The following is a 27,012-nucleotide window of genomic DNA, read 5'->3' as shown; positions in this document are numbered from 1 at the left end:
CGTCTCCAAGTGTCTCAGTGTTGTTTATTCACCTAACTGTTTGATAACTGTAAATCTCTGACAACAGTTTATTTATACCATCTTCACGTGAACACATTCAAGAACATAACAGATGAAGAAACATTAAAAACTTCCACACTACATGAAGCAAGAAAAATAGTTTATTCCTTTATGTAGAAAAAACAGAAACATCTAACATCTCCAAGACTCTCTTTGAAAGAACTAAAAACCTTTGTTCTCATGGTCCAATCATGAGTGAACTCCCCGATGAAGCCTTGTGTGCTAAAACATGTCAGAGTTTTAAAGGTTAAACATGAGTTTCCAAAACTTTTGCTGGAGAACAATGAACTATTTGACCGAGTTTCAATCATTTACAGACGAGCAAATCCAGGACAGAGAAAAAAGGACAAAACTGACTCAGTAAAACAACATAAAAGAAGATCCCATGTAGATCTGTATTATGTAGAAGTTCAGCCCAGCAACCAGTTCAGTTCAACACAAGTTTAAATGATTCTATCTGAACTCTGTGGAGCCTGATCTCAAGCTTTTTGAGTCTGACACAGAAACCAGAGGATCTTTCTGTGTCTTCAGATTCACTGTGATCCAGTGATGGGAGTGATTTCAGCCCTGAGTGATCGCGCTGAAGTTTGCACAGAGCAGACAATGAGGTGAATGTTTGGGCACATTGGTAACAGTGAAACAGTTTATTAGTAACGTGGGATCGTTTGTGTCCAGAGTATGAACTGAAATTCCTGAAGCTCTTGTCACACTGGTCACAGCTGTAGTTTCCTTCCATGTGTGTACGTACGTGTGTATTTTGGCTCCATCTCTGGCTGAAAGTTTTTCCACAGATGTCACAGCTGTATGGCTTAATTCCAGAGTGGGTAACTAGATGCCTCTGTAAGCTGCTACTGTGAGTAAAAGCTCTGCCACACTGATCACAGCTGTACGCTTTAACTCCACTGTGGATGAGTTGGTGTTTTTTTAGGGAATCCTTCAAGGAAAAAGACTTTCCACACAAGTCACAGCTGAACGGTCTCTCTCCAGTGTGGATGACCTGATGCTGTTTTAGTTTATCCCTCACAGTAAAACCCTTCCCACACTCGTCACAGCTGTATGGCTTAATTCCAGAGTGGGTAACTAGATGCCTCTGTAAGCTGCTACTGCGAGTAAAAGTTCTGCCACACTGATCACAGCTGTATGGCTTAATTCCAGAGTGGGTAACTAGATGACTCTGTAAGCTGCTACTGTGAGTAAAAGCTCTGCCACACTGATCACAGCTGTACGCTTTAACTCCACTGTGGATGAGTTGGTGTTTTTTTAGGGAACCCTTCAAGGAAAAAGACTTTCCACACATGTCACAGCTGAACGGTCTCTCTCCAGTGTGGATGACCTGATGCTGTTTTAGTTTATCCCTCACAGTAAAACCCTTCCCACACTCGTCACAGCTGTATGGCTTAATTCCAGAGTGGGTAACAAGATGACTCTGTAAGTGGCTACTTTGAGTAAAAGCTCTGCCACACTGATCACAGCTGTACGCTTTAACTCCACTGTGGATGAGTTGGTGTTTTTTTAGGGAACGCATCCAGGAAAAAGACTTTCCACACTGTTCACAGCTGAACGGTCTCTCTCCAGTGTGGATGACCTGATGCTGTTTTAGTTTAGCCCTCACAGTAAAACCCTTCCCACACTCGTCACAGGTGTGTTTTTTCTCTCCCTTTCTTCTGTGAGGTTTGTCGGCCTCCTGAGAGTGCTGACTTCTGGCTCCATGTTGGTCCTGCAGTGACAGAGATACAAACAGAGGCAGTGAGTGAAATGCAGTCGTGGAACAAACTCAACCTTCAAACTCCATTAACACTAGTTTTAAACCTGAAGGTGGAGCGTGGCACCAAACACCTTAAAGGTCTCTTATCCCCACCTGCTGGTAGTTCTAACACATTACATCCAACCTGCTGTTAAAGATAATTCATGACTGTTCAAACACTAAAATCATGCCCATCCCTCCTGATTGCGCGCGCACACACACACACACACACACACACACACACACACACACACACACACACACACACACACACACTATTTTATAATTTAGATTATTTTGTTGGTTCCTATTACATATTTCTATAATTTGTATAGATTTATACAGAATTATTCAGTGATAATAAATCCTATGTTTGTTTATTCTAAAGGAACCCCGTTAGCTTCCACAACAGATGTTGCTCGTCTTCCGTCAAATACTCACATAAAATATTACACAATAAAGTGGATTCAAGATATCCACATAATTTCACTCTTACATCCACAGTGAGGTTTCACAATTGTTCAAATATAAGCAATCAATAATAATAATAATATCAATAACATTGAGGCACATTACACAAATTTCAAAAACAAATCATGTCTTACAATATTTACAACAACTAAAAGCTCTGTAAATCGGCTTTTAAGTGTTCATTGAAGTTTTGAATAATTCTCTAATTTTTTAAGGCAACTTATTCCACTTAAAAGTTGCTCTAAATGTAACAGTTTTACAAAACGTTACTTTTAACTCGAGCATTTACTAAATTGCAGCTTGTTGAAAACTGTGTAATATGATGATGTATTTCATCTGGATACTGCAGCTGAGCAGAATAAATGTGGTGTGTTTAACAGAATTGCTTTCTTTAGAACTACAAGTAAGCCATAGAATATTTTAGCCTGTACAGGAAGCCAAGAAAGGTTATTATGCATTTTATCAATATTAGTATAGTATGAACATCTTCACACATCTGGACGCCTTATTCTGGACTAACTGAAGTCTGTTAAGATCTGTCTTATTAGCTGCTGACCAAATGATTGAACAATACTCCAGATGAGACATTACTAGTGCATTAATGACATCTTTCATAATGAAGAAGTGATACACAAAGAGCATTTCATAGCCATAGCTATGCCTTGTCGGCAGAGTTATGTGACATTAGTGATGTTTGTACTTTCAGCGTTAACTTGGTTTTAAAGCCTTTAAAATATACGCCGTTCAATAGTCGACCTTAATCTGACAGAGAATGTGATGATTTTGTGGATAATTAAAGTCAGTCATATATCCACAAACACAACAAGCTGAAAGTCAGTGATGCTGCTCGGTTTGCAGTCCTGAACATCACGGCACAAGCAGGATTCACTGCCCTGTTAATGTTAGCTGTGTTATATTGCTGCCTCTGTTCGGTGGTGTCGAGCCAAACGCACTTTAACGTGTGTTTGAACGAGCTGACGGTTCACTCGTTAAGCTGAAAGAAAGATGCTTTAATCACAGCAGTCACACATGTGTCCACTGCACCATCTGGAACTCTTCTTGTTTACACTCGTAATAACACAAACACTAAATCCTGCTTCTCTGGTGCTGTTGTGTAGCAGTGTGTACACCTGAGACTGTCACCTGTCATGCACACAGGTGTACACATGGGTATTCACAGACGCGGACTACAGCTTTCTTGGCTGCTGCCTCAAAGCACACTGTGCGCTGTCTATCTTGAGTGTTGCACAATATCGTTTATTATTTAGTAACTATTGATATCTATGGCTAGCTAGTTTATTGTGATGGTGCTTTTTTTTTCTATTATTATGTTGCTCTTTGTTGTTTGCTGTCTCCTCTGTTTGTTTGTTTTTTCTCCATACAGGTGACCCAGGAGGTTTTTTTTGTTTTTGGTTTTTTTTGTTTGTTTTTTTTTCTCTCTTCCCCCCCTTCTCACCGTCTCTTCTCCCCTTTGGTTTTCTTTCTTTGTCTCCCCCTCTTTCTTTCATTCTTTCCCCCTGTCCTATCCCACAGTTATGTCTGTCCCGTTTGCAACTGAAAATAAAATAAATTCATAATTATAATAAAGGTCAATCAAATGGACCAATATGGCAAGGCCATGATGATCCACTTGGTAAAATAAATCCGCTTGGCATCTTTCTTGGCCTCAAGACAACAATTCTGATGGCTATAGATCCAAACGGGACACAAAAAAAAAAAAAAAAAAAAAAAAAAAAGAGACTGTCACCTGTCTGTCTGTCCTGCACTCTCTCTCTGTTTCTTTCTCTCTGATTGTGGAATAAAAGTATGAACATGTGTTTATAAGTTACACTTGTGTTTGAATCCTGCAGCTTATCACACATTTGATTTCCATGTGTGACGACTGCAAGTGTCCAGAGTGAGGACAGACTGAGGGACCCACTGCTGCACATCATCTGTGAGGCTTTGCAGCCCTGATGATCCACCAGGACAAACTCAGCAGTGTGTGAGGAAGAGGAGGAGGAAGAGCCAGCAGCAGCTGACAGATGGAGAGAATAGACAGACTGTTCCCTGTTTGTGAAGGACTGCTAGGAAAGTTTAACATAACTGTCTGTGCTGAATCAGTCTTATTAGGTAATGTTCAAATAATGTGATCATCCCAGTGTTTTCAGTGTGGGAGAAAGTACTCAGGGCCTTCAAGTTACACACTATGAAAGGCAGCAACAAGTTTAATGTTCAGAAACCTAAAGTCTGTATCAGCAGCAGGATGGAGCTAAAAATAAATGTTGGTTTCAGTTCTATGAAGCTTTGAGTATTTTGGATCAGTAGCTGCTGTGTTTGTTGCATCATATTGCTGTAACTGTTTATATGCTTTATATATTCTGAGCTAAGTTGATCTATAGTGTTACATCATATTCTATAAGGATGTTATGTGTTTGTAGACTTTCTGCCCAGTTTGACCCATTTAGCAGAAGTCAGCCTGTTTAAGGCTCTGATATCTATTCTGTGTGACTTACAGCAGTTATGACATGGTCTGATTTTCTCACCCATCCATCCATCCATCCATCCATCTTCATCCGCTTTATCCGGGGCCGGGTCGCGGGGGCAGCAGCCTAAGCAAAGAGGCCCAGACCTCCCTCTCCCCAGCCACCTCCTCCAGCTTGTCCGGGGGAATACCAAGGCGTTCCCAGGCCAGCCGAGAGATATAATCTCTCCAGCGTGTCCTGGGTCTGCCCCGGGGCCTCCTCCTGGTGGGACATGCCTGGAACACCTCGCCCAGGAGGCGCCCAGGGGGCATCCTTGTCAGATGCCCGAACCACCTCAGCTGGCTCCTTTCGATGTGGAGCAGCAGCTGCTCTACTCTGAGCCCCTCCCGGATGGCCGAACTTCTCACCCTATCTCTAAGGGAGAGGCCAGCCACCCTTCGGAGGAAGCTCATTTCCGCCGCTTGTATCCGCGATCTCGTTCTTTCGGTCACTACCCACAGCTCGTGGCCATAGGTGAGGGTAGGGACGTAGATCGACCTGTAAATTGAGAGCTTCGCTTTTACACTCAGCTCCCTCTTCACCAAGACTGACCGGTGCAGCGTCCGCATTGCTGCAGCTGCAGCCCCAATCCGTCTGTCGATCTCCGGCTCCCTTCTCCCATCACTCGCGAACAAGACCCCGAGATACTTGAACTCCTCCACTTGGGGCAGGAACTCATCCCCGACCCGGAGTGGGCACTCCACCCTTTTCCGGCTGAGAACCATGGCCTCAGATTTGGAGGTGCTGATCCTCATTCCCGCTGCTTCACACTCGGCTGCGAACCGTTCCAGTGCGAGCTGGAGGCCCTCACCCGATGAAGCCAACAGAACCACATCATCTGCAAAATTTTTTCTCACCCAATAAAGGAATATTTCATATATCAGTCTACTCTTCATTCTATCAGACACAGTTATCACAGCTCCTACATTTGCTTTTTACACATATATGTAAGCACTGAGCCACATTTAGTACCAACATATTAAACAAACAATATTTGTCTCTTATATATGATACATCTGTATACACACTGTCACAGATACTTGTCTGTGAGTGAAGTGATTAATATAATAACTTTAATATTGGCCATATTATATTGACATCACCACAGTGAGATGACTTTAGTCTCATGAACAACATCAGCTAATTGTTATTTACAGCTAATCTTAAACGACTGTTCAGCACAGAAATGAAGCCCAACAATCATGTTTCACAGTCCTGTGGTCTCAGCCTCAGATACTCATCAAATCACACAGAGCTCATGTAGAAACAAATGAACTAAATATGTTCTCCTTCATTTCTGTCAAACAAAGCTGTATGAAACGTTTCCAGCTGTTAGTATCATGGTTGCTAGGCAACCTGGGCAGCGCGACGGAGGCTAGACGTCCCATTTCACGAGCCTACGAGCCTCGCACTTCGGCCTTAGCGGTCTTTGAGTACGCGGCCCTTGAGGACTTTAAAGCTGCAGAACCTGAATCGGGATACAGCCATGATGATCTCCAGCCTCGTGCTCGCCAACATTCTCACCTGAGTTAAGAAGACGATCACTGAAATGGTCTCAGCAGCTCCTTTGATGACAGCAATGAAATGCAGTGGTAAGGCTTTTTGGGGATTAAGTTCGTTTTCATGGCAAAGAAGGACGATGCAGTTCATCTGATCACTCCTCATAACATTCTGGAGTGCAGGCAAAATGCTATTATAAAAACTTAAGCAGCAACTTCTCCAGGTTCCAATATTTATGCAATTCTCAAACCTTTTGGCCACGACTGTATAACCTCTTCTGAAGTTTAGTGGATATTATACATGGTTATGCTCAGGATGTGTCGGCCAGTTTCCACTGGAAACGCCTTTTGGTTAAACTGTCAGCGAGCAATTTGCATTTGCACTGTTACATTTTTATATAACTTTAATGCACATAAACAACAGCTGCTTGTTTCAGTGAAAATACATTGATGGGTTTTTAATAAAGTTGTGCAGCTGTAAAGTATTTTGTCTGGTGTCAATTCTATCGTCAGCTACATCGTTATGGCAAATGTTCAAATGTATATGGTGATAAATATCTTTGGTCATATGGTCCTGCTCTGTCTGTCACCTTCTGTGTTGAGCTCATTGTTTCCTCTGTAGTGGCTGAGCTGAGTCCAAGTAGCTGAAAATGTTCCTCTGCTGCTCAGTCAGACTCTCCTCCTCCTGCTGATCAGCTGGGACACAAAACAGATCTTTGTTAGGCTCCACACTGCACTGAAGAGTCAAAGTGTCTCATATGTTCATCTGACAAGTAAAAGAACACATTTTTGTTTCCCGAGGTGGGCAACTTGTTGGAAACAAACACAAAAGGTTTGAGCACTGATACCTGCCATTGCTACCATTGAAAGATGCAACGCCAGCAATGTGGATTGTCAAGACTCAAACCAATCATCAAGCAAAGACAACAGGGATCAAATGTACCGCATTTTGATCCGGGACGTACTCTGCATGAAAACAAGCGCTCACTCTTCCTGCTCAACAAATGACAAGGGCGGAGCCTTATACCACGTGATACAGAAGCTGTGCCGTGTGTAGGGCTGAACGATTATGGAAAATAATCTAATTGCGATTTTTTCCCCCAATATTGCGATTGCGATGCGATATGCGATTATTTTTTAAGGTCTTTGTCTTCTGTATTATTAAACAAAGACAAGCAATACATCATATAGTATGGCCAATACTATATTACATTAATTTTAAACTGTTCTTTCCTGGAAGACAGACCTCTGTTATGATGACATGAGGTGATGCATGAATTGATGACTGACATTTTTATTTAACTTCTTCAATCACAACAGTATATTTGAACATACACAATAGTTTATTTTTAGCTTACAAACATCTGAGCATAAAGTGCTGACAAGGAACCCTGGTGTAAACATTAAAATGAAAGTCAGTACAATGTGCAGATTGCAGAAATATACATAAAAAAAAAATCAGTGGCTTTACCACACTCAGTTTTTCGACATCTGTGAACTACTAGACAGTCATTCAATTAAAAAATAATATTAAATAAATAAAACTAATAAATAAAAAATACACACATCTTACTGATCTCTGCAGTCAGTAACATTACACATAAAGTGCAAACATAATAGCAATTGTATAAACACACACACAAACACACCTTTAAAGTTTAAAGGCGTGAAATTGGACGGTCTAGCCTTCTGATTAGTTCTGATTAGCGTCACCGCTGTCTCGGTGGAGTTTAATAAACTCGGCCGTCTGCTTCTTGCTATCTAAAATATAACCAGACACTGGTGTAAATTCTCGACTGTCTCATACTTCTGTTTAATAAGTCTTCTGTTTGACGTTTAGTCAGCTGTGTGAAAACCAAGGAGGAACCCACCCGGGGGATTAATAAAGTTTTATTTTATCTAATCTAATAACTTTAATCTCAGCCAAACCGATTTACTCACGAACAAACAAAACACTGAAAAAAGCCCAACAATAACATTTTTAGGTTGTCTAAGTGACTTATATATTACGTTTAACCCGAGCAGCGAAACTCCGCGGTGATCTGAAAATGATGTGCCGGGAGTTGTGCCGTTCTCGGCCGCATCAGTAACCCTCGAGCTCCCGGCTAGCTGTCGAGCTGGTGGGTAGCAGACGCCTCTGAAAACGTCGAAGCACTTTTGCAAATATGGGATATCTTGATAAACCGAGCAGATATTTGATGTTTACACAACTACTTTCTCGCCTGAAAATATGTTAAAAGTTTATTTTGTGACCCAGAAAGATTAGTATGAGTAATTTTAAAACTCAGTAGCGGCCGCCATTGCTGGAAACTGGAGTTTGGCTGGGCCGCGCTATGAATTCTGGGATATGGTAGTAATTTGGACATCCTTCGGCGCGTCGCTGTGACGTAATCGGTCTACAAATGCGGCCTCAGGAGGATGCAGCCCATGAATTTGGACATGTCCAGAGTATAATCGCAGCCTTTGCGGTTAGAAAATTGCACTTGATCATGTCGCGATATTATCACAAATGCGATATATCGTTCAGCCCTAGCCGTGTGATGCTAAAATTAGCAGGGAAAAAAACAACGGAGAGCACGTCAGGGATGACGAGAAAGTGACAGGAGAAAATCCGTCCCGGTCAACCACCCAAACATCAATAACGGGAACCTTATACAGCGCTTCCCTATACACGTCGAACTCCCGCAGGCACAAAGACATTACGGAGGCTATCACTTATCACCTGACCAAAGATATGGCTCCATCAACACTGTGCAAAACGAGGGATTTAGGAAAACGATCAACACCCTAGACAAACGCTACACAGTGCCGTCCCGCAGCTATTTTTCTATTGTTGCACTACCTGCTCTGTACACGCAGCGTCGAGCAATGGTGGAGACGGAATTTCAAGCAGGACAACATTTTGCTGCAACAACAAAACGTGAGACATTTGTTGTTTTATGTTTATTTATTGTTATGAGAGAATCATGATCTCAATTCTAAGCCAAAAAATCGTGATTCTCATTTTATGCAAAATCGTGCAGCCCTAACATTAACACAAAACTATTGTTTCACCAGAGAAACAAACATGAAGAGTGTTAGATTATTCTGTTATTATATGTTACCTTATATATGTAATCAAAGTAGTTGAATTAGAATACTGCTGTAGATCATATTATACCCTTTAATATAGAGTGTGTGAGAGCTGTATGTAGTTTAGTTCTCATTATACTTTTGAGTTAACAGAACATATTCACATATTAGTTCATTAGATAAATGTGCATCACTCTGTATCCTTGATCTGCTGGGAATGTGTTACACTGTTTTCTTGACATGCTTAATTGTTGAATCATGAAGAGAAGGTTGTAAGCAGGAGACTCTGTGTCTAAAGACAGGGGAGATAGATAGACCACATTCCACACCCCCACCTTACAGAAAGCAGAGAAACAACTGCCGAGGTCATAACTTAGGCGCTGTAACAGAGAAAGAATGTGATGTTTTGGCTTTTACGACTAGCTGGGGGCCACTAGAGACTATAAAAAGGTGAGCAACCCGTCACCATTTTGAGACATGTGCCTGACCCTCTGGTAGCATCTCTCCCGTCCGGACGTTGTAATGCTCTGACTGTTGAATTGTATGGAAATAAATGATTGTTGATTGAGCATTGATACACCGAGTATTGTCCCTCCTTCAGCCCAAAGATTCAAAGAATTGGGAGATTTCAACAAGAGAGAGAGAGAGACAATAACAGCTACCAAACAGTCGTCATAATTCGTCACACAATGAGAAAAGGACAAATCAACAAGTAACAATATTAAAATCTGTAACATAATGTATTGTTTGGAGTTTAGTCTGACTGGTTCAGGATGACCTGCCATTATCCAATCACACGTCTGCTTACCTGCATCTTTTCTCTTTTTTCTAACCTGAGCACCTGATGGCTTTGAACTTTTGTTGTCCATCTTCCATTGGTTTGAATTTTGCGCTCCAGTACAAACACAAATCCCCCAACCCGAGGATCAGCACAATTAACCTAACAGACCTACACCTTAGTTCACAGATTCACTTTGTCTAAGGTTGATTTCTGGGATTTCACACAACCCAGGATTCAGATCGTGAATCCATGATGGGCTTGGATTTACATCATTATAAATGAAATGCGCTCTACTTGGCAGCCGGCCCCGCCCCTTTTGATGGGTTGTGTGAGACTTTAAATCATCAAACTGTAAATTATAAATTTAAATTGTTATTGATCCTTTACCCCGAGTCCTAAAGTGTAGATTTATTTTCTTACTCTTCTTATATTTATTGTTTGTTTACTTGCACCGCTGTAACTGCAGCCTCGTCGTCTCGTCTCTCTATATGCTGGACTGTCTGTAGCGGAGATGACAATAAAGTTTACTTTGACTTCAGCAGCGCGCAGGCGCACCGAGGGCTCTCGCGCTCACTTTATAGAATTTAGAAAAAACATCGGTGCAGATTATAAGTCTGTATCATAATATCTGTTTGTTGTGTTGTTTTTATTTTGTTTTGCGAGTTGGTTATTAGATGCCGCTCCAGCCAGCCAGACTCCCCGCCGCCCTGCCCTCTCCTCCCTGTGCCGCCAGCAGCAGGCGCACCTCGCAAACGGAGGGCGCCCTTACTCCCAGCAAATGGCTGATAGAAAACCGATCGGTGCCTATGAATTTCCCAATATGCGCTGGCTCTGGAGAGCCCCGCCTTTAACGCTCTTCTCTTACAGAGAGCAACAGAAAACTTGGAAAAACTCCAGATTGACTGAACTCAGTTCAAAGTTACCTTGACACCTTTAGATGTGAGACGTAGTGATGGTCCGCTTGAAGCTGACGCTCCGGTGCGTGTGTCAGAAAGATCAACGCGCTGCTTCAGAAGCACCGTGTCGAGGCTTGATTCGTTTGGCCAGAGTCACGTGATCAGTGACGTCTGAAGCTTCGTTTAGAACGTACCTTTTTTTAAATCGAACTTTATTGAAACACAATGAGTATACAACATACAAACAGATGAAGTTTACAAAAGAACAGAACATGAACATACAGAACCAGGAGTAAAAAAATTATGATATGAGTAGGCGAAAAAAATCAACATATTGTAACGTGCAGTGGAGATGAAGCCAGCCGCGGAGGTGTGCAGGTGGATAGCGAATGAGCAACAGCTTCTGACTTTCCAAAAAGTACTCATTTATTTACAATATCAAAAATAAAAGTGTTACCTCTACCACACATTACTAAAGAGCATACTAGTCCGCGTACACACGGGAGCATCCATTACAGGAGGAGTGCGAAGAAGAACAAAAAGGGGGTGACACCAGTCGTGAGACAGGAGGCGCCGCCATGTGGTGATACACTGCATTACAATAGCAACTGTTACATAGTCCCCCCCTGGTGAGAAAAAGGCTGTCCTCAGCCGTACACAGCTGAAAAAGCACACACCACACCTAACAGTACCCTATACATAGAGGTTACAGCTAAGATTGGTGCACACACACAGGGCAAAAGACCATTTAAAAATGAAATTGGTGAAAATAAGACGAATATGTACAGTGGAAAATCAGTTTTCTTAGTTTTTTTCACTTTTTTCTTTTGTTCTTTTTTTTTTTCCTAAGTAAATGCCAAGAATGAACCTTAACGCACAAAAGAGCCATAAAACTGGATTAAGTAGAGCAAACAAAAACATCTACATATCATGACTCAAAGTAGCAATGCAACAAGACAGCATCAAACAGGTTTAACCAAAACATTTCACTTCAGATCAAGCCTGGTTGTGTGAAAATCATTAGTCCATCTTTTGTTGCTCCAGCCAGACGTAACTCTGGGGCAACGTCTGGGCCTGAGATTGTAATGTCCACCAGCAGCTGGGTGCTGGACAGATCTGGGTGAAACACTCTCTGGAACAGCGCCCACACCAGAAGAAGAGTCAATGTCCGGTAAATCAAAGGGGAATGGCTCAGAGTCAATGTCAGTGTCTGCAGGGGGGCCAGGGTGGGCCTGAGAGTCAGAGTTCAGACCCTCTGCGGTCTCTCTCTCAGCAGGCAATGAAACAGAATGTTCTTTGGAAGTGAGAGAGTCCCAGGTATGGAACGGTTGCATGTTCACAACATGATAAACACCTGCATCCACACCGGAGTCCACCCAAGTGAGCCTGTAATTAACATCACTGAGTCTCTGAGATACACACAATGGTCCCTGAAACAGTGGTGCAAGTTTAGCAGTAAAGTTAGACTGAGCGTCTGACCTGGGGTGCGTCTTAACTCTCACAAGGTCACCAACACGAAACGTGGCATGTCGATGTCTGAAGTCTAGGGATGGGTATTGATAAGATTTTAACGATTCTGATTCCATTTTCGATTCTGTTTAACGATTCGATTCTTTATAGATTCTCTTATCGATTCTTTTTTTATTTTTTAAAAAGGAGAACACTAAGGTCGATTAGCTTAGAACTTTGTTTTATATCTTCTCTTTGAACAAGATAGAAATTTAGGAGTGACATGGCCTTACAAACCCAACAGTGAGAGCTTAAGAGATCCAGCCTACGGCTCTTCAATGGGGTGTCACAGGGTCCCCAGGAAAAAAAATTGTAAATGTAAAATAATAAAATAAATATTCTTCTGTAGCAATAACAAAGTATAACATAAATTGTTCTGTGGCAATTACACAAGAATATCCAGTAATGTCCCTGCCTACAATTAAACACATTCACTTACCAAAAATCGGGGGCATCTGCTGTGGCAAATGGGTTCAAGCCTTTGACCACAAACTTAGACACTGCTCGGTGACATTCGTCTATCCTGGCCTGAAAGGAGACGCTACCGGTAGACTGCAGCGAGAACTGCCAGCGAGCGCTAGCCAGACTCTGTCTGTCTCTCTCATCATGGTCACCTACATGTACAGTAATGGCAGGTCTTGTAATAAGGCAGATCGCGCTAACATAATATGCACTGTTAGTTGATTATTTACCTGCCGCATTAACGGGAGAGGACGTGCAAACGTTACCGCTGCTGCTGGGTTGAGAGTCACGAGTCCGGAGCGGAATTAAAAACACGTGTCATCGCGTGTTTTGTGAGCAAATGCTTTTGCATATTCGTAGTGTTTCCTCCCTTAAATGCAATATCTACTTTGCAAGTTGCCCTGTTGTCATCGGTTCTCATAAAGTATAATCAAACTTTTGAGCGTTTGAGCCGCTTAGGCGCCGTGTTTCCTGCCAGGTAAATGGCACTCCGCAACGTGGTGACGTCATTCGGGGCGACTGGAATCGATAAGGGAATCGTTTGCAAAAATGGCAAACGATTCCAAGGAATTGAAACAGTGGGAACCGGTTCTCAACAAGAACCGGTTTTCGATACCCATCCCTACTCAAGTCATAGTAATGTTTTTGTCTGTCATGGCTATAGTCCAAAGCTGCTTTGGCGTGGTCGTGAGCTTCCTGCATGGAGGCTCTCAGAGTCTCAGGGTAAGGCACACCCGGTTCATCAACACCTGCTGTAGAAGGCTGAGTGATAAGGTCAAGCGGGGTGTCTAACTCACAACCATAAAGCATCATGGCAGGAGTCATACCTGTACTGTCATGGGGGGCGGTGCGCAGAGCAAAGCAAATCTGAGGGAGAAACTTGTCCCATGATGTGTGCTTATCACCTACATAAGCGCGGATTGCAGTTTTCAGAGTCCGGTTGACGCGTTCAGTAGCATTTGTCTGAGGGTGATATACCGTAGTGAGTCTGTGCACCGAGCCTAAGGCAGAAACAACATGTTCAAAAAGCTCACTCACAAAAGGAGACCCTCTGTCAGAAATGAGGTAAGTGGGTGTACCATGCCTAGCAAAAATGTCAGTGACGAATTTACCAGCTGCTACCTGAGATGTAGCTTCTTTGACAGCACTGGCTTCAACACATTTAGTCAAATAGTCAACAAACATGATTAAATAAGCATTACCAGTGGGGGTGCGGGGAAGTGGCCCAACAAAATCCACACCCACATACTCCCAGGGTTTCTGGGGGACAATGGGAACCATAAGACCGGCTGCTTTTTTCTGACTTGGCTTGGTGAGTTGGCACACTGAGCATGAAATCACATAGCGTTTCACATCAGCTGCCATTTTGGGCCAGAAAAACCTAAAACGCAGTCTAGCCAATGTCTTAGAAACACCCAAGTGACCTGCTGTGGGGTGGTCATGGTAATAGTCCAGCAAGGTGCCTCTCATGGCAGTAGGGGCAAACAGTTTCAGCTCTTTCAAAGGGTGCAAAGCACATGTGGACTTCGGTTCTCTGTGATACAAAAGAGAGTCATACACAACATACTGTAACAAGGTGGCATTGTCCGAGCTGTTCAGAGAGTCTGCTTCAATGTCTCTGAGGAGTGGACCTGTGACATGATCGTCTAACTGCAGCTGCCTCAATTGTGAACGGTCAGCCAGAATGACGGGGGGCAGAGTACGAATGTCCAGGCTGCCCATAACAGCATGATCTGGTAAAAGATCAGTCGGCCTGTCACAGGTCAGAGGCAAAGGGTTGCGTGACAGTGCGTCAGGAACTTTGTTCTGTGCACCAGGTTTGTGCACTATTGTGAAATCAAAGTCTTGCAAACGAAGTGACCAGCGGGCGAGTCGGCCCGTTGGGTTTTGACGAGACATGAGCCACCTGAGACTGTTGTGGTCAGTGAAGATAGTAACATGAACACCTTCAACATATGGGCGGAAGTGTTCCAGAGCCCATATCACAGCGAGGCACTCCTTCTCTGAAGTGCAGTAGGGGAGTTCAGCTTTGTGAAGGGAGCGACTAGCAAAAGCCACAACGTACTCACGACCCTTGTCATCCTTTTGCATCAACACTGCCCCAAGACCAATGTCACATGCATCGGCGTGAATGGAAAAGGGATGGTTGAAGTCTGGAAATGACAGGATCGGGGCTGATGTGACATGATCCTTCAAAGTGTCCATGGCCCTTCGACAGCTGTCGTCCCAGTGGAAAGCATTGTCCTTTCTGGTGATGGCGTGAAGAGGTTCGGCATGGCGGGCATAATTCTGAATGAAGCGTCGATAATAGCCAGTCAAGCCAAGGAACTGACGGACGTGTTTCACTGAGGTTGGGGTATCAAACTCCTTAACCGCCTTTACTTTGTCCGGATCGGGCTTAACACCTGATGATGTGATGCGGTACCCGAGAAAGGTGAATTCATCGAGGCAGAATTGGCACTTTTTGAGCTTCAATGACAAGCCAGCAGCCTGGAGTCTGCCCAGCACCTCCTCAAGATCCACTAAGTGCTGTTCAAAGGTAGGTGAGGCGATAACAATGTCATCCAGGTAGACTGCGCACGTTTTGCAAATGAGGCCAGCAAGCACAGAGTTCATGAGTCTCTGAAAAGTTGCAGGTGCGTTGCAGAGCCCAAAGGGCAGCACCCGAAACTGGAAGAGACCGCAGTGAGAGATGAAGGCAGTTTTAGGCTTCGAGTCCTCTGCTACAGCAACCTGCCAATAGCCTCGCGCTAAGTCCAATGTCGAGACAAACTTTCCTCTTGCCAGAAAGTCCAAAGACTCATCTACACGAGGCAGGGGATAAGAGTCTTTTCGGGTAACTTGATTGAGCCCTCGAAAGTCCACACAAAACCTTGGTTCCGTGGCCGCTCTATTTACAATGACTACAGGAGCTGCCCAAGGGCTTGTGGAAAGTTCAATGATGTTGTCCTTCAACATTTTTTGCACTTGTTCTTCAATCACACGTTTCTTAGCAGGTGACGTGCGATAGGGTGGGAGATTGACAGGTGTTGCATTGCCAGTCTCTATGGCGTGCTCAGTGAGAGCCGTTCGACCAAGTTGACCATCAAACAAGGAGCTAAACTTGCTGAGCAGATTTAGTAAAGCATCCTTGTTGTTCTCTGAGAGACTTGCTTCAGACAGTTTGGCTGTTAAGTCTGAGCGAACCAAGTCCAAAGACATCAGTGTTCCAGGTGAATGTGAGTAATCATTTTGAAGGTCCTCTTCATTGTCTGCGAGTGGGCAGGGGATGTCCTCAATGTAGACTGTTCTAGTGGGAATGTGAATAGAAACAGAAGCTCTTGCCATAAAATCCATTCCCAGAATGAAAGGAGAGGACAAATCTGGTATTATGGCAAAACGCTGGTAAAAGTTCTTGTTCATGAATCCAATATTGAGCCAAATAACACCAACAGGGATACAGGGAGCATTATTGGCGAGGTTAAGTGCAGGACCATTCCACTCACTTGTGTTTCTAGGGTAAGAGTCATTTACTTGAATGAGATCTGTTCGTACAGCCGAGAGGGAAGCACCTGTGTCGAGGGTAGCATCCACAGATGAAGCATTGAAGTTCACTTTCGTTCTTAGTGGGGTATTCCAGTGGACTTGTGAAAAATTGTCTTCCAAGTGTCCAAGACTGTGTCCACCCTGTAGTGAATCGGGCGTGTGAGGCTCCGTTAGTAACTGGGGGTAGGTTGGCCTCTGTGAAATGAACACGATCCAAAATTCCTCTCAGGATGCGTTCTTGGTTGTCGGAGGGCAGAAAAACTGTCTTAAACAGTTGACAGAATTGAGCCCATGATGTGATGTGGGAGCTCAGTGCCTTGAACCATTTCCAGTAGGGGTGCAACGATACACAAAATTCACGGTTCGGTTCGATACTTTGGTGTCACGGTTCGATATTTTTTCGATACAAAAAAAATGTTCATGCCTTTTTAATTTGTCATTTATTAAAATTATAAATATATATTTTAACACAAAAGTACAGTTTTTAAATTTAACCCTAACCCTTGTGCGTGTTGTTTTTTAGCTCGTCATATTGCAGCCACAGAAATTCTTTTGTCCATGAAACCATAAAGCTGCACTTTCTTTTTGCCTTATAGTCTGATTTGTCATAACTTCTCCGTTTTGTGGTAAGCTTTTCTTTGGCTGTCACTTCTTCACCCTGACCTGTCTTATTTGGCTCAGCAGAACTAAAATATATATCTGTCTGTGAAGGTTCTCAGTCATCCAGGTCATCGTAGTGAAATATATATCCTGCCGCACTCACATAAGCTCAGCGATTCTCTGCGCGATCAACCTCTCACATGTTTAAGCTGCGGGAGATTTCACTTGTCATGTTTGCATAGTAAGCTAACAATTAATAAGACGATGTCAGAGGAATTGGTGCACAAGTTATCATCACTCACAGATCAGTGCTGTCGCTCTCTATACACAGTTCGCACGATTGCAAAGTGAAAGCAAAAAAACAAGCGCAAATTCAAACACGATTTCAATATGTCACATATTGACAGTGGCTCACCCAATGACATAATTACCCAGCTACATTTCTGAAAGAATGCAAAAGCATTGACATATATTTTTCCTTCCTACAATAGCCCGACAGGCAGGGCAGAGATAGCCCCGGGACGTCGGGCTAGCAATATTGCGAGCCCTGTATTGAGGAATCACTCATCTTTGGAAAAGAGAGTTTATTACAGAGAAATGTCTCTTTCCAAAATAAAAGCTATACTATCCGCTTCTTCTGGGCTATATTCTCAGCAGCATATTAAACATATCAGGTCTCCATAAGGAGAATCCTGTGCTAACAGCTGTCTAAATGACTCGGCTAAAGTTTGTAGCATGCATGCTTGTTGTTTTTGTCTTTGCACTAGGATGATGTCGGTGTAAATGTGCAGTCATATTCGTTGTGTTCCCACTAGTGCTTTCAGGTTAATCTCGTTGAAATAACCTTAACGCCACAACACGGCAAATCTCCGTTAACGAGCTACCCTATACAGAGGGGCTAGACGGCCAACACGTTAACGAGCTAACTGCGCTAACACACTAGCTCCCACCCATGTAATTGAGCATTGCATGGCACATCCAACATACTGTTTTACTTTAGTCCATGACTCGCTTACCTTCAGGGTCATACGTCACATGAAAACCAAAATAATTCCAAACGCCAGATCTGAATGAGGGTGGGGAGGTCCACTTCTGTCTTGCTAGCTTGCCCTGCGCTCTTCCTTCTGACCATGCTGTCTGTGTTGAGTGCTCAGTGAATCTGCGTTCGACTACTCCGCCTAGGCTGCACTCTCGAGCCTAGGCGGAGTAGTCAAATGCAGATTCACTGAGCGCTCAACACAGACAGCATCGTCAGAAGGAAAGTTGATAAAATAAATTACAAATTTTGTATTGTTCTTTTTTTTTTCTCCCCTTTGGTTTTCTTTCTTTCTCTCCCCCTCTTTCTTTCATTCTTTCCCCCTGTCCTATCCCACAGTCATGTCTGTCCCGTTTGCAACTGAAAATAAAATAAATTCATAATTATAATAAAGGTCAATCAAATGGACCAATATGATGATCCACTTAAAATAAATCCTCTTGGCATCTTTCTTGGCCTCAAGACAACAATTCTGATGGCTATAGATCCAAACGGGACACAAAAAAAAAAAAAAAAAAAAAATTGAAAAAAATTTTATTGTTCGATACATATGCGTACCGAACCGAAAGCACTGTATCGAACGGTTCAATATCGATACGAATATCGTTGCACCCCTAATTTCCAGGGCTCTTTTGCAAGAAAGTGTGGCAGTTCATTTAGCAATTGCCCATCAGTTAGGTTCAATGAGGCTTTGTATATGCCAACTGTATTTAACCAGTCCTCAGGTTGCACTTTTCCGTCCCCAGCATACACAGGAGGCTCCAGCTTTGCGTGATGTAAAGCTGCCGCAATCACTCTGGAAGTGCTGCTGAGTTCAACTGAGTGAGATGGGAGGAAAGGATTTGTAGGTTGAAATGGGTTGCTGGGCAGGAACGGATTGGTACTGTTGGTGGGTTCAGTTTTGTCCATCACATGAATATGAGGTGTCGATGTGGCCATTGGGAAAACAGGAGACTGTGGGACTGCAGGAGGGGGAGAGTTCCCCGTTGTGAGTTGGTCCCACTGCCTTAGTAAACTCTGCTGTATGTTCAGTGAGTCACGTAAACAATCACTCAGCTTATTCACCTCAGTTCTTAACTCCACCACTTGTTGGCTAAGGCTAGGAGTCACATTTTCAACTATCTGGCACATAGGTAACGAGGTAAGTTCCATGTCTGAGTCAGAGTCGTCTGGGCAGTGTGCCATTGCGATTTCAAAAAAATTAAGCCGCTCCAGGGCACAGCGCAGTTATTGATATAGCAGTAAAAGAGTCAGTTAGGTCAGACTAGAAAGACAAAACTGCAAAAATGCGTTCAAGATTAAATTTAGAAAAACCACATATAAAATTTCGCCCAACAACTGAAATTAGACTGGAGTGATCAGAACCATGTTATTACAATAGCATGTCTGCAACACTAGAGCTCAATGCAAGATTAGTTTTAAGTTGTTTCGTTATACTGAGCCGAAGACCAGCACCAACGGTTGTAGTCGGCCAAGCTATCACTTACATGTGCTACAGTCAGTCTCAGCAGAGGGAAAGGGGAATGAAAAGCCAGCAGAAATGTTCATGTCCAGGCTCTCCACAGAAGAATTAATCCTTAGAAGACGAAACCAACAACAAATAACAAATCCACGGAGTCCATTCACGTCGCGGAGTCAGCTTCTCTCTTTTTCTTTCTCCCAAGCGGAGCAGCGGCACATCACGGTATCCAGAAATTAGTCGGGTCCAACCTGAGCTGAGGCTGCGGCCATGGCTGGAGAAAACGTCCGAGCGTCCGCAAAACTGGGGGGATTTCCGAGACAGTTCACGTGCTAGAAGAGAAGAATCCTCGGCGGGATGCAAAAATCGTCTGAAGTCCAAGGGGAAAAAGTTCGGGCGCCAGTTGTAACGTGCAGTGGAGATGAAGCCAGCCGCGGAGGTGTGCAGATGGATAGCGAATGAGAAACAGCTTCTGACTTTCCAAAAAGTACTCATTTATTTACAATATCAAAAATAAAAGTGCTACCTCTACCACACATTACTAAAGAGCACACTAGTCCACGTACACACGGGAGCATCCATTACAGGAGTGCGAAGAAGAACACAAAGGGGGTGACAGCAGTCGTGAGACAGGAGGCGCCGCCATGTGGTGATACACTGCATTACAATAGCAACTGTTACAATATAAATATTGTTCTGAGAGGCTTTTTGTTGGTTGAGTCTGAAATTGATTGTATGTACAATTCATATCCTTATAAAACGGCAGAAATATGGTGTTTTATTAATAAACTTACATTTATGGATATAAAATAGCTAAAAGTATTAACAAATATTTTATTAAAAAAAACATTTATCATTCTTCCTGGGGAACTTAAAGAAAAAGAATAAAACATTTTCCATCGTAAAGAAAACTCCCTTAAACTATAGACAATAACAAAACTGCTAAATTCTTCCAGAATCTCTGTGTAGAGGAACCAAAAGAGATGTGCCACAGTTTCTGGATGATCCCCACAGAAAGTTCAATTAGTATTTATGTCTCTTTTAAATGTTACCATATAGTGACTGGCTGGGTCACATTTATGAAGAATTTTATATGAGATTTCCTTCACCTTGTTCACAATTAGATATTTATGGGATCATCCAGACTGTCTTCCAGGTGATATCTGGAACATGTCGGTTCCAGTAAGATATTCTATATATGGGAGAGACATGATATCTTCTTGGAATAAACTACGTATTCTCTTATTGCTGTTACCAAGTTCCTGTGAAAAGCAGATTTTTCCCACTGCTGACTCAGCTGGATCAGGGAGAGTGACTGAGGCAGATATTGAGCTGTCAGTGTTTTTATATAACATTAAAGTCCCTGAGGGTATGGCACCAAGCACCATTGAGAATTCCCCAACACTGTTTGACAAGTTTGACGAGCATCTTGACTTTTGGTCTTTGGATGTTAACAGTCCTGGATATGTGACTTCTTGTTTAACAGAAATGTTACAGAGAGCATTTGCAGTGCAGCCTTTAATTGCTAGTAATTCACATTTTTTTAGATTTAGACATAAAGCAGATGCCTCAGAGAAATCACTAATAACACTAAGGGCTGGACGGATTTGATTTGCATTCTTCAAGAAGAGTGTGGTGTCATCAGCTAGCTGGCTGATGATGAGCTCCTTATCAGCTGTGCTGATTCCTTGTATAACAGGTCAAATCTCGGGGTGGAGTCTTAATCATTTTAATTGAGCTATTGCCATTCGTGTACAAGGTTTTGATAGCTTTACAGAAAAATGCCAAATTTTTCCAAAGAGTGGAAAATAAATTGATGTTCAATTGTATCAAAAGCCTTTTAAAAATCCAGGAAGAGAATGAAGCTATAGTCAGATACCAAATCAGAGTAATCAAGTAGATCTAAAACCAATCTCATGTTCTTAGAAAGGTGTCTGTTTCTCATAAAGCCTGATTGTGTCTCATCCATAATTGTGTCCAAGAACTCTTTCATTCTGTTAGCAAGTACTAAAGCCATAATCTCATAGTCATCATTGAGCAGACAGATGGGTCTCCAATTATCAATAAGAAGTAAGTCTTTGTTTGGCTTTGGAATAAGTGTTATGAGACCCTGAGTAAGAGTAGGAGGGAGGATGTTATTCTCTACACTTCCTATGAAAAGCTGCAGTAAGAACGGAGCCAGGAGATTAGAAAATGATTCATAAAACTCTGCAGTTAAACCATCTGTGCCAGGAGATTTGTTGGCCTTAAGTGCAGAAATAGGATTACAAACGTCCTCCACAGTCAGAGGGCTGTCACAGTGACTTCTATCTTCCACAACAATAGTTTTTAGGTTTTTAATATTATTGAGAAACAGCGTTGAGACATATATATATATATTCTACTTTTCTAAATGATTGACTATTTCAATGGAGAACCTAAATGACACGGACCCGTGTTTGTTATTACATATCTCTATTTTGAATGTGACAAGTCTATCATTGCCTGTTATTCATAGGTATTAACAGAGTTTTTGGCCTTTTTTTCCTCTATAAAAGCTAATTGACTCTTTACAGTGGCCTGCTATGGTTAATAATAACATGTTCAGTCATGAGTGAAATCAAAGCTTTTCTTCACTTTAGCATTTAACATTCCCAACAATATAATGTGATACCTTAATTAAAACACAGCTAATAAAACACAATTTTCTTAATGCAAACATCAGTGACTCAACATTAGCAACCAAAGGGTTCAGTCTGCAGCTCACACTCATGTGAAGCTACAGCCTCCCCCTTTAGTCTCTGTCATCCTTCTGCTCCTGCACAAACAAAGCAAGACAAAACCTCCACCCTTCTTCTACAGGCTGGGTGAATTGTTGTGGACATTCACTAATCCTAAAGTCGGCACCGTTTTTGTCTCAGTATCAAGTCAGTTAAACTTTTAGTCGTCAGTCCATCACAGTCCAGTCACATGCATACATCCACACACATTCATACCAGATATTGCTGATAATGGAGTCTCACACGCAGCCTATTCGAGCCTCCATCACCAGCAAGATGACGTCATCATTTTAAAGGAAAACAGCTCCTTGTTTTTGGACTGGATTGACTCGCTGCAATCCTTTTAGGCTCAGGACTTCTCATGTGATCAATGTCACATATAAGTGAATTTCTCCCAAGCCCATTATAATCATGGAGAAAAACACTTTGCGACTGTTTCCAGTAAGAATATTTTATAGCGCTTTAAAGTTCAACCTCTCAGGTCTGGATTAAAGAGCTGATTTGTTAAATCGGGAACTCACAAAATACCAAAATATCACCACCGGTGGATCACACCTCTCAGATGTTCTTATCTCAGTGCACTGTAACAAAAGCACAAACAAACGCAACCAATAAAATACTAATAAAGTAACAAATACTGGGGCCCATTGCAAACATGTCCAAGCATAAAACCATCTTTCTCTCTCTTAGAGAAAGAAAACAATCCAAACCTCACTGATAAAATCAACCTAGTGTCAAGCAAAACCCAAAAATCAACCAAAACTTCACCAGAAAGTTTTCCTCCCTCCCGGGACAATATTGTGCAGGAATACAGGCACCGTAACTCCTTTTGCACTGACAAAAACATGTTGGATTTACTTGATTCAATAGTGGACACTGGTTGCACACAAAGGTTTTGCTTTGGCAGAAACTTAAACAACTGAGTTAAATCAACACAACCTTTTCATATTCAGTAAAGCTGCATGTTGTGTTCATAAAACACGATTGAAACATGTTCAGATGGAGTAAGTTGAGCTCCTGGAACATTTTAATCCTTCAATTGAAATTGAATGGGTCTACAACAACTACCATCCTCCTATCTCTATCCTGGTTGCAGCAGGGCTGGGAAATAACCCTGAAGTGATAGGTTACCAGGCAGGGTACACCCTGGACAGCTCACCAGTCTATCAGATAGAAACACACAGCCGTTTACATTCATGGATAATTTAGCCCAGGACCTTCTTACTGTGGAGCAACAGCACTAACCAGCATGCCAACAATGGAGGAAATACAGGAAAGCTATGATTTCCTGTATTTGAGGCAGAATTATTTTGTTCTTGCCCTTGACAGGTTAATCCACAATAAATAGCAACAGCATGCATGTGGTGTGTGTGTCGTTGTCTGCCTCTTATAACTCCAGTGATTTTCCTGTAGTTTGAAATCTTATGCGGTGTTGACACAATAATTTGTTGTAAACCAGGAAATTCCCAACTGTGGTAGAAAGCACAGCTTAGCCTTAGCAAATGTTCAAAGAAAAGTCGTCACTTCCTGATTTCTGCTTCACTGATAAATATTGTCACACTGGGGTTTTTTCAAATGATATCAGTGAGCACTGTGTGGCAGCTGGAGTCAGACAACTGAAGCTCCCACAATCAAGACCACAAACAGCTTTCAAAGGAGATTTGAAGCTTTTCTGGCAGCAAGCTTCATGATTTATGGGACTGGAACTGGAACAGAAACTACCTGATCACCAATGGTGAGCTGGCATGGAATTATTTTTATGACATTTTATCAAAGTTATAAATAAGCATGCCCATTAACACATAGTGAGTGAGCATGTTGTCTTCCCACGCAGTGAACAGCGGATGCTAATGTTTTTGTCACTTTTTACAGAGTCAAACTCAAAGTAAGGTCAGTGCTTCCACGCTTTAAACGCTGCACGCTCACACTCTCTCCACACTCGATAGATTATCCATTGTTCATCTGCACACAGCTGCGGTTTTAGTAACGCAGTAACGCAGCATGCTTACGGGAAAGTAACAGTAATCTAATTACCTTTTTTGCAATAGTAATCCCTCACTTTACTCGTTTCTTGGAAAAAGTAATCGGATTACTGCCCATCTCTGGTTGGAGCTGTGCACTTGTGGGTTCCACCTTGTGTACACGTTTATCTTTGCTGTGTGTACTTGTACCTCTGAGTGGAAGCTGAACTCTTGAGTTCGAGTATCGAAGCATCAGCTGTGACGTTAAAGTCCAAACAGCTCGTTCATTTGACGTGCAAATGAACGAAGGTAACGCCGTTTTCATGTGGATGTGTCACTGAGACACTTTCCACATCCACAGCTCACAAAATGGGAAAACTATAGAAGTATAACAATGAAGAAGTTACTATGTTACGGGTCCCAAGGATGAAGACCTCGATGACAAATATGTTACCTGTAAAAGCAGGTGAAGAGCAGAGTAAGGAAGACACGATGCGTCTCTGCTTTCCTCCAGAACGTGTCTGAGTCTGATTTATTTCACACAAATAAATGCTATAAAACACTAAACATGAGCTTTCAATATACTGTTCAGCTGCTTCCTCATTCACATCAATTACATTTACTTATTTCACAACATCAGTGAAATATACTCTTTTTAACTGGTTCACTTTCTCAAGTTCACACTTCTTTCCATAACAGCTACATCCTTTTATCATATCAATAAACACATCACATTGTCTTCTGCAGTGTCTTACTGGCTAAACAGTTCTATTCAATAACAGCATTGGTAAATACATTACATTTGTTCCCTCCAGTAATTTACTGGCAAAATCACTATTTAGTGCATCATGAAACACAGCTTGTTTAATCAACCCATGAATGCCTCTGTTAGCTACACAGAGTTGCTCAGAGTGCTTGTGTTACACTAGCTAATCTACTCAGTCACTTTAACAGAACTATTAACATTCACATCTCACAGAACTGATTTGATTGGAGCATTACAACACGTTTGCACAGAGCATAGGAGCGCACTGACTCTGCTTCACGAGCGCTCCACCTAACGAGCGGGCTCGCGGTGCGGTCGCGCGGGACACTCCTCTGGTTTTCTCCCGTGTTTACATATAAATAACTTTGGCGGACCGCCTTAACTCTCCCATTCACATTAACGTGGGTAACCATGGTGACAATAAACAACATTTTCGGTGCGAGCACCGTGTACCGACCTGTAAAAGCAGGTGAAGAGCAGAGTAAGGAAGACACGATGCGTCTCTGCTTTCCTCCAGAACGTGTCTGAGGAAGCAGCGGAAGGTGGGCTCCACTTACTGCTCCCCGAAACCCCGGAGCAAGCACCAAAGTTCCGCCCTCACTGCTTTCTAACATAAAATGAATCCCTGTTACATGGATTTTCTATCCTCTTAAAGAAACTGAAAATAAATACATATAGCAATGAAAAATGTCCCGTTACATGAGTGTTTTACACAAAATAATATTCATGTGGTCATTCCCTCACAGGGGTGCCACAACTACACTGCTGTTTTGACAGAGACACAGTGTGTTTATCTAACTTGGCTGAAGCCAAAGTTCTCCAGACAAATTCAGTCTGTTTCTGCCAAGTGTGAACTCACTGGATGAGCGCCAGATACACAGAATCAAAAAGGGATAAATTACTTTTCTTATGTCATGTTCCCGTCACAAACTGGCTCAAGGAGAGGGGAAGCAGGAGTCCACAGATGAAATGTTCCTATAAATAAAGTGGAATTTATTCAAACTTTACCAAAACTTCAACACATCAAATACAAGCAGTTCAGCAGGGAGTGGATGTGTGTTGCATGTGCCAGGTGGATGCAGAGAGAGGCCAGGGCCACGTTCAAACCTGAACACGCTGCACAGTGTTTTCTTCCATTTGTTAGGGATGAATGAAATGCTTCCTTGAAAGGATGTGTGCAGTCACCAGTGGGCGTGGAAGCATGTGCGCCCTCATTTGGTGGGTGTGCAAGAAAAGTCATCCTGTCACACAGCAATGCCTACATAAATCACACCACTCTGCTTAAAATAATAATGTTTAGTGAAGCAGGTGAAGCAAAGGGCTGCTTTTAATAGGCTGGGAGACCCAGGTGTGCTGCTTTAGCTGCTGAGCCTCTTATGACAGAACAGCGGAGAGTGGTAAGAAGGGAGGAGGGGGTCTGGCTGTGTTTGTGAACGATAGATGGTGTAACTCTGGGCATTTCTCTATCAAAGAGACGCTATGCTGTAAGGACATTGAGCTGCTAGCGGTTAGCATGAGACCGTACTATCTACCACGAGAGTTTACACACGTGATTATGATAGCTGTGTATGTCCCGCCCTCTGCTAACGCTGCAGCAGCCTGTGAGGTCCTGCACACTGTAACCAGCAGACTCCAAACACAGCACCCTCAGGCCCTTTTCCTGATCTCTGGGGACTTTAAAGATGATGTAACCATTTAATTATGGTTACATAATTAATTATGTAATTAATTATGCAAAATGCAAAACGCTCAGCTGTGTCTCCAATCAAAGCTCTGTAACTTCAGAGGTGATGTTCATATGTTGACTAATGGTTTTCTTTCATTTTTGATGTACTGCAGAATATTTGTATAAAATCCAGGCCAGGAAAATCTCCTTCATGTGTTTCTGTGTTTTGTCTTCAGCTACGC

General features: G+C 42.5%; 2 protein-coding genes across 3 annotated transcripts in view; both read right to left on the bottom strand.

Moving 5' to 3' along the window:
- The window catches only part of LOC147300656 (uncharacterized), a 423,782-nt gene that overhangs the window by 336,600 nt on the left and 60,170 nt on the right, over window positions 1–27,012 (bottom strand). The gene's annotated exons all lie outside the window — the stretch shown is intronic.
- LOC147300658 (uncharacterized) lies at window positions 206–25,723 on the bottom strand. 2 transcript variants are annotated; one of them, XM_086285008.1, is made up of 3 exons: window positions 24,793–25,723; window positions 6,869–6,974; window positions 206–1,777 (listed from the first exon to the last, which is right to left on the bottom strand). In XM_086285008.1, the coding sequence occupies exons 2-3, from the start codon at window positions 6,884–6,886 to the stop codon at window positions 488–490; spliced, it is 1,308 nt and encodes a 435-aa protein (XP_086141134.1). In that variant the 5' UTR covers window positions 6,887–6,974; window positions 24,793–25,723; the 3' UTR covers window positions 206–487. The 2 variants fall into 2 exon arrangements, with proteins under 2 accessions (XP_086141134.1, XP_086141135.1); XM_086285009.1 differs by lacking the exon at window positions 24,793–25,723 and adding an exon at window positions 11,055–11,172.

This window comes from Aulonocara sp. 'chitande type north' Nkhata Bay, unplaced genomic scaffold (genome assembly GCF_057382095.1).
Source record: "Aulonocara sp. 'chitande type north' Nkhata Bay isolate Kocher_YH1m ecotype deep benthic unplaced genomic scaffold, A_spYH_male_GT1.1 unmapped_scaffold_20, whole genome shotgun sequence".
Lineage (NCBI taxonomy): Eukaryota > Metazoa > Chordata > Actinopteri > Cichliformes > Cichlidae > Aulonocara > Aulonocara sp. 'chitande type north' Nkhata Bay.
The sequence above is the reverse complement of the archived record's forward strand: the minus strand, read 5'-3'. Positions and strand labels throughout refer to the sequence as shown.